This window comes from Anneissia japonica, unplaced genomic scaffold, assembly GCF_011630105.1.
Source record: "Anneissia japonica isolate Jap-2015-1 unplaced genomic scaffold, ASM1163010v1 scaffold288214_len167563_cov143, whole genome shotgun sequence".
In the NCBI taxonomy this organism is placed as follows: Eukaryota; Metazoa; Echinodermata; class Crinoidea; order Comatulida; family Comatulidae; genus Anneissia; species Anneissia japonica.
In genome coordinates this window covers 61,112-74,148 of record NW_022702782.1, presented here as the reverse complement: position 1 = coordinate 74,148, position 13,037 = coordinate 61,112, and the positions used below count along the sequence as shown (strand labels likewise).

At 34.1% G+C, this 13,037-nt stretch overlaps 1 protein-coding gene across 3 annotated transcripts in view; it reads left to right on the top strand.

The window, feature by feature from the left end:
• LOC117104025 (medium-chain acyl-CoA ligase ACSF2, mitochondrial-like) overlaps positions 1 to 13,037 on the top strand; it is a 23,408-nt gene that overhangs the window by 4,909 nt on the left and 5,462 nt on the right. For all 3 annotated transcript variants that reach the window (XM_033244676.1, XM_033244674.1, XM_033244675.1), the window contains 11 exons: positions 26 to 120; positions 756 to 803; positions 1,409 to 1,529; positions 2,283 to 2,390; positions 4,783 to 4,928; positions 6,279 to 6,370; positions 6,764 to 6,837; positions 6,951 to 7,049; positions 7,367 to 7,512; positions 10,239 to 10,293; positions 10,947 to 11,033. In XM_033244676.1, coding sequence (XP_033100567.1) covers positions 26 to 120; positions 756 to 803; positions 1,409 to 1,529; positions 2,283 to 2,390; positions 4,783 to 4,928; positions 6,279 to 6,370; positions 6,764 to 6,837; positions 6,951 to 7,049; positions 7,367 to 7,512; positions 10,239 to 10,293; positions 10,947 to 11,033 — 1,071 coding nt within the window. The remainder of the gene's footprint in view (positions 1 to 25; positions 121 to 755; positions 804 to 1,408; positions 1,530 to 2,282; positions 2,391 to 4,782; positions 4,929 to 6,278; positions 6,371 to 6,763; positions 6,838 to 6,950; positions 7,050 to 7,366; positions 7,513 to 10,238; positions 10,294 to 10,946; positions 11,034 to 13,037) is intronic.

The window sequence follows — 13,037 nt, the reverse complement described above, 5'->3', positions numbered from 1 at the left end:
TCTCATTGATACTTATACTTTATAGACCGGATGTAAAATGATTGTTTTAGGAAGAAGCCCAACTAATCTGTACGATAGATTGACCGATATTAGAACAGCAAGTGCTGAAGATGCATCCCAGTAAGCTATTACGAAACTCATTGTATTTACTTCACATCCAAAACACACATTATACACACACCCGCCCTTGCATACAAAAGCAACACACGCACACACAACTGAAGCCAGGCACGCACTCAGCCCCACGACGGTCATGCGCCCATGACGGCGAATGCATATCACTTCTCTGTGAGCGCTTGACGACGCGTTAGGACCAAATTATCTTTGGTAGGACCATCTCCATGGTAGGACCATTAGAACGTAGAACTTAATGACGTCACTAAAAGTCACCTGCGCATGCGAGAACGTTAAGCTCACCTCGTCGAGTAGATTCTGGAAAGCAATTTGGCCAAATCTACGTATGCAGAGAACGTAGGGCAGGTAGGACGGTCATGCATGAGTGATTCCGTTCAAGCGCCGTCAAATTACGTTCTACAATTCAAGCGAAGATGGGAAATTAACGTTCTCGCATGCGCAGATGAATCACAGATCCTTAGTATTGTAACGTGTTGCTCTGTTATTTATGTTTACTGTACACATATATTTTGCTTATCAATTAATAAATCCAGTTATAATTTCCTTAATATATCCTAGGCCATCGTATAATAATTTCTTGTAGATAAGCCACTGATATATAACAATGTTGAATTTTGCAGAACTCCACATTTTGATGCTATTATTGGTGTTGGTGAGAATAATAAAAGGTAACTTAAAAACAATACAGCTTTACTGGTTATAGGCCTGCCATTTAAAAACACATCCAAAAGCAACTACAAAAAGATTTTTTTTAAAGAAATAAATTAATTTTCTAATTCCTCGATTAAAAGGAGTTTTTTTTTTTTTTTTTTTTTAGTGAAACTTTTTATTCAAAATTCCATATCAAACTAATTCAGCGGTTTACAGACAATTTTAACACAAACATTCTGAAGTATAAGGCTATGGCAAAGGACATTTTAAACACCCGTTAATTTGCGCAGAACTTTGTTTTTATTATACTGTAAATTTCTATTTTTTAAATGTTCCAGTATAGGCCCTATATTTATTTTATGTGAATTCAATTCTATTTTTTTTATGTTTTATGTGAATTTATAGAATATTTAAAGTAATGGTTATCATTTACAATGTAAATGAGCCAATTTGTAGTTTGAACTGTAAAAGCCCTATCAAGGCCACTCGACGAACATACACACAATACATGCTTATGTCGATTGAACTTGGATACGGCATGCGCAGTTGAAACTATGAATAAACTTATTTCCTTAATTGCTCATCGATATGGTAAACTCGTTTTTTTTAAACACTTTTATAGCGGCACATACAACGTCAATGATATTGAGAAGCTTGGATCCGACATTAAGTTTATTGAACTCTTCAAACTCATAAGGAACCAAGTGACTTTCGATGATGACAGCGATATTTTCAGTACTTCAGTAAGAAATACATAGTACCATGTTGAATAAAAAATAGAAAACTAATAAAACTGGTTACTGTATAATATTATATAGATAGTATATACTAGGCCGCTACATACTGCTTGTGATTTACCGTAGCGTATCTACGGTGGTGCTCCGTTTGCCAGTTGGGGATGGGAGCCGTGGAGGCAGGGTGAGTTCGTTCCCCCATTCACCCCACTGAGAAATTTTGAAGCAAAATATTAGTAATACTGTATTAGTAATATAAAGTAGTTAAAATTCACTTTATATTACTTTAGTGGCGCCCCTTACATGTGAGATCCACCATCAACCCCACCCCGATTTCAAAACTTATAAATACGCAACAGGTAACGTCAGCATATATAATATGATTACACTAACTGGCGCTATAATAATTGCATAAATTTATCTGTGTAACATCGTTGTCAAAATTTCGCTTGTTGCACTATCTTTAAAGTTTGAACTTCAAAGTTCAAATGATGCATAGTAAAATGCAATAGACGTCACTTAATAGAATAAAGTGACATAATAGAATGCATTTATTTAATATGAATTCTGCATTATAAAATGTAAGAGAAGTCACTTTATAGAATAAAATAACATAATAAAATGAATTTATTTAATATAAATTCGGTATATATTCTAATACATATAATGTTACTAATAGTAGGCCTATGCCAATACAGTCGTTCGTATGTGAATTATATATTATTCCTGCATTCAGTTTACTGTTTTTTTCACCGGTGACAGGGTTCTACTGGAAAACCTAAGCACGTGGTTCACACACATTTTAGTATGATTAATGGAACCAGACCAATCTTTAATTACCTTGCAAGCATGCCAGATAAAGATAGAGGGGTAAGTACAGGGTGGCTCCATTGGGGAAAACACATTTCGTCGGGACTAGGGAGAAATATATTTTTACTGACTTTTTGACTCTAAAAGCATTTCAGTAATCTTTAAAATCCATCAGTTATGACAGCTTCCGAGCTTCGCATCCTGGACTCCCTCTGATTTATTAATTTTAGGCACATAACACATGCACACAGTAGCGAAATAATAAAGTATTGTCACCTACATGAAGGACAGTGGTATATTATATCACGACCAAAACAACTCCACCCCAAGAAAAAAATCCTGCACCACTGACAAGAATTGAACTCAGGAAATCAAGCATCCTAACCACTAAGCTATTCAACTCCACTCTAAGTAACCACTGACCACGCTTCTTTATTTTTTGTCTGGGACGTCGTCTCCTAGTCGGGAATTCCCCTCCTCCACCCAAAGGCGTCGATCTGTTGTGAAAAGAGGGGGGACAAATTGAAATATAAGAAAGTCTTGGGCCGTGGGCCCAAGCTTTGGCTGGGGGCTGGGGCCGCCCAGGGCCCCGGTGGGGTCCAGGGCGCGGAGGCCCCGGAAGCTCTGGCGTCTATAGTATCTAATTCATTTTAAGAAATGCAAGTCTAATTTATTTCCACACTACATTTTCAAAATACAGTGGCGGATCCAGAAATTCGAAATTAGGATCTGCCACAGAAATACTCATCATAATTGTTTTTTTTTTTTGTTTTTTTTGTTTTTTTTTGTTTTCAATTTATTCCGGTAATCATAATCATGCCCGCTTACATATTTCGTGCAAACTAACATTCATAAAATAATGATTTATCATCTACTGATTAGCTTGTTACGTATTCGATTTTTACAGTCTCCTTGCCTTTACAGTACTTTTAAAATCAATCAAGAGGTTTTTCCTTTTCTCCTCCTTTTGGATTTCACTTTTGTGCAAGTAGTTGCGACTGTGGCGAGGATTTTTAAACAATGCGGAACAACATCAGAGTGGACCCACCTTACACGTAAATTCAAATAATGTGGACCCATTTTTTCTTAACCTGACCCATTTTACGCAACAATATGAAAAATCTGGACCCATTTTAAAAAAAGTGGACCCATTTTTCTGGACCCATTAGAAAATTTGTGTGGGACTTTCCCAAGCGTCCCAATATGGGCATTTTTGCGACTACACTAATTGTGAGTGGAAATACTACCGTCTAAATTACGATCAAACAGGACTAAAGAGATAAGATGCTGACATTAGTTGGCATTTTCATTTCACGAACATATTAGGTGATTTACTTAATTTATCATTATCATGATGTCATGGCAAGATTGCGTCAAGTAACATCGGAGTTCGTAAACTCGTGGTATCACACTTGAATAATTCGAAATAGACATACCTATCTGTGTCTAAGCTGTATACTTATAGTTTGATATTATGGCTTTAAAACATTCAATTGACTAACTATATTTTTTTTAAACTAGGAACAACTGGAATCTGTATGCAGATAATATTGAATACTAGGTCTCAATAATATACAAAACGAATAAATCGTTTATAGTAGAAATTGTGCACTTTTGAGTTTTTTTTAAATGTTGGCCTAATTGGTTTACACGCTTCCAATTTCTTAACAACGTACAGTACATTATTTTCATAATAAATTTAGCCGTTGCACCCATAAAGTCGGTGGAGTGGTTTACTGAGATGGTTACGAAATGCACAAACAATTACGGTTTACTCAGTATTGTTCCGGAAATACGCACCGCACTTGAAACAGAGCACAAGTATAAGAGACAAAATTCAAGACAGTCTTTCGTAATTGTTGTTGTTCTTTCCACTCGCTTTGAAAAGTGGGGTTTTAACAATACAAAATATTGATGAAAAGTGGCGGAGGGGGGGGGGGTGACAATTGGCATGATATACCCCCTACTTTGAAAAGTTGAGGGACGTGTTTACCCTGTCCCCACCGATCGACGCCCATGCCCCTATCTCGTTTGGCAAATCCTGATGCCACCACTACGCTGCAAATTAAAACAAAGCATTAGTTTGAAGAAGAGTTATTTTAGATCAATGAACAAGAAAGAGAACATAATTATTGTGTATCGCCAATGTTCCATCGAATTACTAATGTTTAAGAATTCATTAAAGTAGGACTAATACAGAGACTAAAGAAAGAAAAATTATACAAGAAAAGAGAATAAGCAAGGAAGGGGACAGTATATTGACACTTTTGCATACAGTATTTATTAACTAACAAAGTTATGAATTTATTGAGGTACAGTAATGAAACCAAAAATGAACATACAAGAAAAGATCTTTAGAGAGGGCTGACAAGAAAAAAACAAAATAATTAATAGGCCTATACTGTATAAAATCAAAAACTCTGTTATAGTTTCTGTAAATTTCTTTCATCAGAATCGAAGAGTATTTGCGCGTAATTCAACTCATATTAGTGGAGAAGCAAGTGGGGTGATGCCCCCACTTGTAGCTTCTATGACGTCAGTGTTTGCGCCCTCAGTGTATGACATCAGACGTATAGTGGAAACAATTCAGGACGAGAGGTATATATTTCTTCTTTTTTTTACAAAGGAGTATGGCTTAAGAAAGTATAATACATACTCCAAATATTGAAATACCACGCCATCGTGTTGGGATTCAATATCTCGACATTAATTATGTCATCATCAGGAATGAAAAATTATCCATATTAGCAAGCTTATATGCACTAGTACCAAAAGTGTTTAACCAATCAAAACATTACCTCTAGTTGGTGACATAGCAGTGATTTAAACAAGAGATCAAAGCATTCTTACTCTAATGATCAAATACGTATAGCGAACGATTCTTTAAACAATAGGATAAACTAGTGTTGGGAGCTGTCAATAATGTTATTACTACTAGAAAATATTAAACCTAATTTATTACTTACATTACAGACGACATTATCATTTTCAAGTATACCCTGTAATCCTAAAACAAATTGGAATGCCTCACACTTTTTAACATGATGAAATATAACACTATCAGATCGTGAAGAATGATCGTGAAGTCTAGTTATTAAGCACCTATCTATCTTACCAATATAATCACTATTGCAGCCTGGACATTTAAAATGATAGACAAGAACTTCTGTACTCCTTGGGGTTTGATCCTTAGTAGATATAAAGTATGGCTTCGTTTACAGCTTCAGTTTGTATTCATTGGTTACAAAGATTGCTTGTGCTACCATTGTCATCATACCTAGACTAGACCTTATAAAGGGTCCTTTCTAAGACCTGTCTTTACGATCATAATATTACCTGCAAACGTTGAAGGTTTCTCTGGAGACGATAAGAAAAGTGAAAGAAGTGGTTTCCATATAAACAGATGTTCTAAATCAGAAACATAAAGAAGGTAAACAGATTTTTCTAATGACCCATCAGTCCAATTACTATGAATGTTGCTGCATTCCAATACACCTGCAACCAACAACCCATCTGCAACGACGAAAATAACAAATAAAATACACTTGTAAAAATACAAATGTAAATACAAATACGCATACGTAACTATTGCTACTACGAAAGAATATATAGTTCTAGTACTGTACTCTTTACTACGTTGGCTTAGGCCTCACCAAAATATGAGGTGCAATAAATTCATAATCTACTACCTAATAACTTTACTCTTACTCACAAAATATAAAAATTATAAACATTTTATAATAATTATTAAATAAGCTTATTGTTTTAAAAGCGTAAGTAAAATGTTTATAATTGTTTTAAAAATATTTGATCACGACTTACTCTCGAGTTACCTCTTCAAAATCAGGACTTGGCAAGTCGTTATTTGCCCCAATCAACTCAACCACCAAACTATTCAACTCCATTCCTGTAATTAGTCATTCAATAATTCCTTCTTTTTTATCGAAGGTGTACAGAAACAATCCTTTTAATCACTGGTCTGTACGACCTATGCAGCTTCAAAGATATTGGTGAATATGACCTATCCTCTCTCAAAGTATGTACGTATCTAGAAAATTTAATTTAGTTTCATGTTTGTATGGTTACATATGAATTTGTTATAAATGTTGCTTAGGAACAATTTGTATCTACCTTTTACAATTATGCTGTGTATTTTTTTATTACCTTTAATAACCTTGAATATTTACTGATAAATGCTGATCATAGTTACGCTAATTAATGTGACAGGGCATATCGAAAGTGTCAGAATAGGTACGTTTTAAGTTATATTTCAGTTAAGTATATGCACGTAATTTAAAGGCGTGAAATATCTTATTCTTAAGGCCATATTTGATGATGTTTACATTACACATAAAATAGGGGAAACATGCAGTGGATATACTTCATATTATGCCTATATTAACTTATATCGCATTTCATATATTTTTTTATAGGCGTAGTCGGAGGATCAAACATCCCTCCTGAACTTGCTGAAGACTATGAAAACAAATTTGGTTCCAAAATTTTCGTAAGATCTTTGTTTTTTTTTTCTGTATTCATCAAAAATGCACGAAGATGTGAGTGGAATTAAATTTTGAATTACAACACAACATTTATTCAATAAATTCTATTTGCCTTCAGATTCTTTACGGTTCAACTGAAATGATGTTTCCAGCAGGTAGTTTTTTGGATTTAATGGATAAGCGGCGTTCTGGAATCCGAATGCTGCCAAATGCAGAGGTGAGCGCAGAGTAAACTTAAATTTGGAGGGGTCCCTAAATGGAAGAAGTCAATTCCGAGAGACTTGGTTAAATAAGCGTGTGGTGTGTTTCCGTGGGGTAATTACTGTAGATTAATGTACAAACATGTAAATTATGAATCTGCTAGAGATGGGTTATTTTTTAGAAAATTATTGCTTACTTGCGGGAAAGCTGTAAAGCCATCCAATTTCTTTTGGAAGACTGGGACTTCATGAAATTGCTCCAATTGTAACTTTTGTAAAATTAAGAGAAAACATTTAATGCCATTTAAAAATAAAGTTTAGAGTTTACTTTCAGATACAATTGGTTGATGACAAAGGAAAGTGTGTGCCAGTTGGAAGTGTTGGTGAAGTGTGGAGCCGTTCCAGCTCTAATTTTCAAAGATATTTAAAAAATGAAGAACAAACAAATGCAGTAAAATCACATGGATGGTTTAAAACTGGGTAATTGTATTTCACTAATTTCATTACCACTCAGTAAATGTTATAAAAATTTATCGAATTACATGAAGTCCGACTGTTGAGGTTTAATTGAAACTGAATCCTATCTTTTGCAATTATATTGTCATATTATCTTTAATGCTAGCCGTGTATGGTTCACACGTTGACTGCCAATCTGTCCAGGTCTTTTGTAAACTGTAGTACTTCGACGGATGATGGCTCTTTTATAATTTATCCCCGCTGTTGTTTTAAAAATCTTGGGAACATTCTTACCACAATACAGAGACAAAAATATGTCATTTTTCGCAGATCGTAGACTGTAGATATCAGCGAGATTTAATTCCACATCCCTACTAATTTACTCTCTCCACTAAATCTTTTTTAATAACACCACATTATAGTATTTTTTTTTAGCTTTTCTCACTTTACCTCGTTGATTGTTCAAGTTTCACACCCATCTATTGACTATTGTCACGTCAAATAGCCCTTCCTTCGTGAAACTGTTTTTCTTCGGGTGGCAATTAAATTTCTCATCTTTACAAAATTATTTTCCTAAATTTTATTCCCTTACCAAGCATCAGAAGTTAATTCACTCCTAAGATTTCAAAATCTATTTACCTGATTTATGACTTTCTAGGCCTATATAACATTTAGGGATAAAGCTGTTTAAACACCGTTACTCAAGTAGCTTTACTCAGTGGCGTAGCTAGAGGTTTTTGCGCCCGGGGCAAGAGTAGAAAATTGCCCACCCTTCCCCCCGATTATAATTATAATATTTTGAAATAAATTGATATTGGTTGTATAGACTTGGCATATCCGTACCACATTGTCTAAATAACATTATTTAACCCGATTATTATTTTAGCTCTCATGTTCTTTCTTACCAAGGGTGGCAACAGGATTTGCCCGAGGAGGTCCGATGTCCCGGGGGGAGATGCCCCGACGAGGGAGAAGATTTCCTTGACGAGAGCAAAGTGGGCGTGATCTAGCGTCGCTTAAAATCTTCCAAAAGTGGTCTTTGGAGAGGGGTGGGGTGAAGGGGGGGGGGGGTTGCAAGCCTTTGAAAATGTTTTCGACAATTTATGTGTTTCAAAGGCTTATTTAATCGCTTTTAGAATCTGCTAATATGTACAAAATACATATAATATATTTTTTCTCCACAACGAATTATGGTTTTTTTTCTCGACGGGTGGGGAGAGGTTCGCAGCTATCCCCGAAGGGGGCCTGGCGCCACCCCTGTTTCTTACTCTTGAAACTACATTACTATGTTTCAAAACTTTATATACGACTTTCCATTATCCTAATGTGATAAGGCTGTTATATCTATTGCAGCTTACGGTAGTATTCTAAATTATTCTCTAAATTTATCTTATAATAGAATCTTGTAAGCTGCTAAATTTTTAACATTGTTTAAACTCGCAACTGAATTTTGTGTGTTTTGCATCAGCAAATAAGTTAATAACATGATGAAAGTTAGCAATTGCTTCATCACGCTCAATATTAAGTAGTGTCATAGCAGATAGTGTCGCTTTTCCCATCGTGGCTCTGAGATATGGCAGAATAAGCTTTAGTCATGTACTCATTACAGATTAGGATAAAAAACAAGAGAAAACGGTAGAAATGGACGGAAAATAAATCACAATCTATACATTTGTCACTTAAAACAACTACATTCAGATTCTTATTATTATTCATGCTTGACGACATAAATCAATTTCGTCGTGATTTCTAAAAAGTGCTCATTTTTTACTCTCGTTCTCCCATTTCAGCTCCCCAAACCTGGCGCCCGGGGGCATGTCCCCCCTCACTTGACCCCTCCCCATTACTACGCCACTAGTTTTACTCATTTATCAAAAGTCCTAATTCCAAAATTGTTTCCAGCAAAACGTCTATAAGCGATTTTAGTGTTTAGAATTCACTGTATATCAATTAATTAAGAAGTCTTATAAATGATCGATTTGAAGTTTTTTGGTGTAAATTACACTAAGGATAATACACGAAAGTCCGAAGACGCCGGTGGGGTTCTTTTGATGGTGAATAGAACTTTCCAGAATGTCAACCAACTGATCCATCATAACCGCGCCAGAAATACGCACATGTCTAACAAGCACACGTGTTGTTTTACAAACGCACGTCTTTGCGTATGTTTTAACCGCTTTTCTTTGTGGGACGTAATCAACAACATTCAAGGGGCGCAGCTTAGCGGAAAAGTACATCGGACAGTACAACAAGAGATAATTTATTACTTTTTTTAGAAGAGTTTACTGCGTTCGCGTATGGCACACGAAATCAACAGCAAAACTCGCATTTAAACAACCCACACAAGTAGAGTAGAATTCTTTCTGTGTGGGTAAGAATTAGGCATGAGAACCTTGAATATCTTAATACGTTAATTTGCCTACAACTCAAAATCTTTTCAATATGTATTGAAAATTCAGTCCACGCTATCATACTACATATAACATTATATGTGACAAGTACGCAAATGTGATATTCTTATACCATGGGCACATCCCACGAATTTGTCACATACAATTCGATAGCCTTGCCAAGAAGTTTATATAAGGAACATGTTCTGTCATTGACCACACTGTAAAGATTTGATAACTGAAAACGAAAACGCTTGTTGTTTATATACCCACACCTCTTGGCAAAATACATTACAGTGCAACCCCTCCAATGAGAATTAGTTGACTTGAATTGTTTATATCATTTGACTAAATTTTCAGTGACCTTGGCGTTTTTGATGCGACTGGTGCTCTTGCAATAGTAGGTAGAAAAAAGGTAATGTAAAATTCTATTAGGATTTTGGGTTCTGGCCAGATCACATTTTCTTTCACCAAAAAATCTTTCGTATGACCATATTAATTTTAGTAATGATGTCGTGTCATCATGATTATATTTACGCATGTTACATATGTTTTGCCATAGTAATTAGTCTTGACTAGACTTCAGCGCTCTTCACAGTCAATAAAACCACTAATTATTTGAAGCACACGATTTAAACGGTTATAGTATTGAAAAACTTAAAGGAAAAAAACTTCAAAAATTTGGCAAGTGCCTTACCCCTGTCCACACTCTCAAATATTAGGCCTATGTATTATGTTGAAGGTATTTCCCGCACGATTACAATCGTAACGGTACTGGGTTTGGTCTACAGAAGATTGAAAAATATTAATCTTATTACTGTAGTAGTGATACTATGTACACGTTTATATTATTGTTATTATTCGTTAACGTTATTATATATATATATTTAAACTTGAAGAATTGTTTAAGTATGAATTACTATGTCCATGTTAAATTAGTCTTAACTTATCTATTAAAATTGTATATTTAAATAATATAGTAATAATCATAGCCGAGTATAAGACCTAAAAATGGTCCAAAATCGTATTATGATTTGTTGATTATAATACTATTTTTTGTATCCGCAGGATGTGATAGCAAGGGGTGGGGCAAAGATTTTGCCTGCCGACATCGAGAATGTTCTCTCAATACATCCATCTATAGACCAAGTTCAGGTTGGTAATCTCATCTCAAATACATCTCAAGTATTTTGGGTTTTTTTTTACCTTTTATGCACGGTCCCTCATCTCTATCGAAAATCACCTTATTTTCTGACCTAGCGCCCCCTCAATTAGTTATTAAGCCCTCCTTCTCACCCCACTTTCGCCCCTCCCCCTCCCAATTTGAAGACTTATTCCCAGATTATAGACACGTGGTTCTAAGAAATTATGTCGATATTGTAAAACATGTAGGCCAACATCTACTGATTTATTTTTCAACTTCAACTTTATTTACGTTTATTATTTAACAAATAACATTATAAAAAAATATGAACAAATTCTAATGAAAAAAAAAAACGACAAAGCATGAAAAATAAATATGCATATATATATTAATATAAAGATGAAAAAAGGTTTATCAGTTATTCAATAACAAAATATTTTGACAAATGAAATCAGATGACGTCATGATCATGGAAAACATTAAAATCGTAGTAAGAGCAACGATTTTATCGTTTTTCCATGATTATGACTTTACCTGATTTGATTTGTCAAAATATTATGTTATCGTATACACGATAAATCGTTATCGAATCGTCCTAGCGTAAAAACTTCTCTTTTTTTTTTTTACTTTTTCTTTCTTTCTTTTTTTTCTCTTTTATTTTTTATTTGAACAATTGCTTTTTAGCTTTGTTATCGCTATCGTTATCGTTGAAGTATAAATAAGCCTTAAGGGTGTCACAAACATTATAGAAATCATTTACATAATTCAAAAATAAGACAGGTCCTTAAACAGACCCTTGGCACCACGCAAGATATACGCCTTGCAGATGATTGCATAAATTTAAATGAACACGTTACTTAATGACTATCAAGATAACTTTTAAACCATTGATAAAGAATACATCTGATAACATATAATACGAAAGTTTAGAAAGTAATACAGTATGCTTATTATGATCAACAACGCCAAAGGTCTTGGGTAAGTCAAGACAATACTTCAAGTTTATTTGTTATTTTCAAAAGATTATGAATCGAGTTAATTAAATAAAGTATTGCATGACTGGTAGAGTGGTGTTTTCTGAAGCCTAATTGGCGATCTGTTAAAATTTTGTTGTAATACAATAATTAAAAAGTCCAGATGAATTAATTTGTCAATAATATTTTAAAAGACATAACATTGATAGGATTGTAATTTAATTGTGAATTAATTTTTAAGTTGAATATCCTTTTTAAACATAGGAACACTTTTTGCCAATTTTAACTGAGCAGGTACATAACCAGTATAATCAATTACATGAGTTAAATGACTTAAATTAAGTGTGGAATATGTTTTAATACTGACCATGTAATATTATCATATGTAAATCTCTTTTTTGAATCAAGCCCGTTTAATATATCCTTAACCTCTGGTTCATATACAGGTGAAAGAAAGGAGGAAGTTGGTGGGCGACCGGTTAAAAATGAATGTGGATTTATATTGCAATCAGGCATGGAATTATTGACGGTAGAACAAATTTCAGGAAAATATATTAAAATGTTCTCATCTTGTTTTCGTTTATGAAGCACTTTGAAATGGCGAGAAAAATGCTTTTAAGAATAATAGATACGAAACTAAACAAACTATAAATATAACATCAACATAAAATATACAGTTAACAAAATTATAATTAAATATAATCAATAAATTAAATATAAAATCACTTCTTGTCAAATAATAACATGGCGAGATCTGGTAGGCCTTTACCAAATCAAATACGCGGAGCTCCCATCAAAGAAACATCGTATGTTACGATAATAAGACAAAGGCCTGTTACTGTCGAATGACTATGCATTGAATACTACTGTTTGTCCTACACATCTATATGTAAATTTCAGTATACGCGTGAGTGATATCCATTAATGTATATATCAGGTATATTTCTATATATGTTTATGTGTAATATGTGGGTGGGGATATGTGTAAATATCCACACCCACAAATACATATATATATATATATATATACTGTCTCTTATA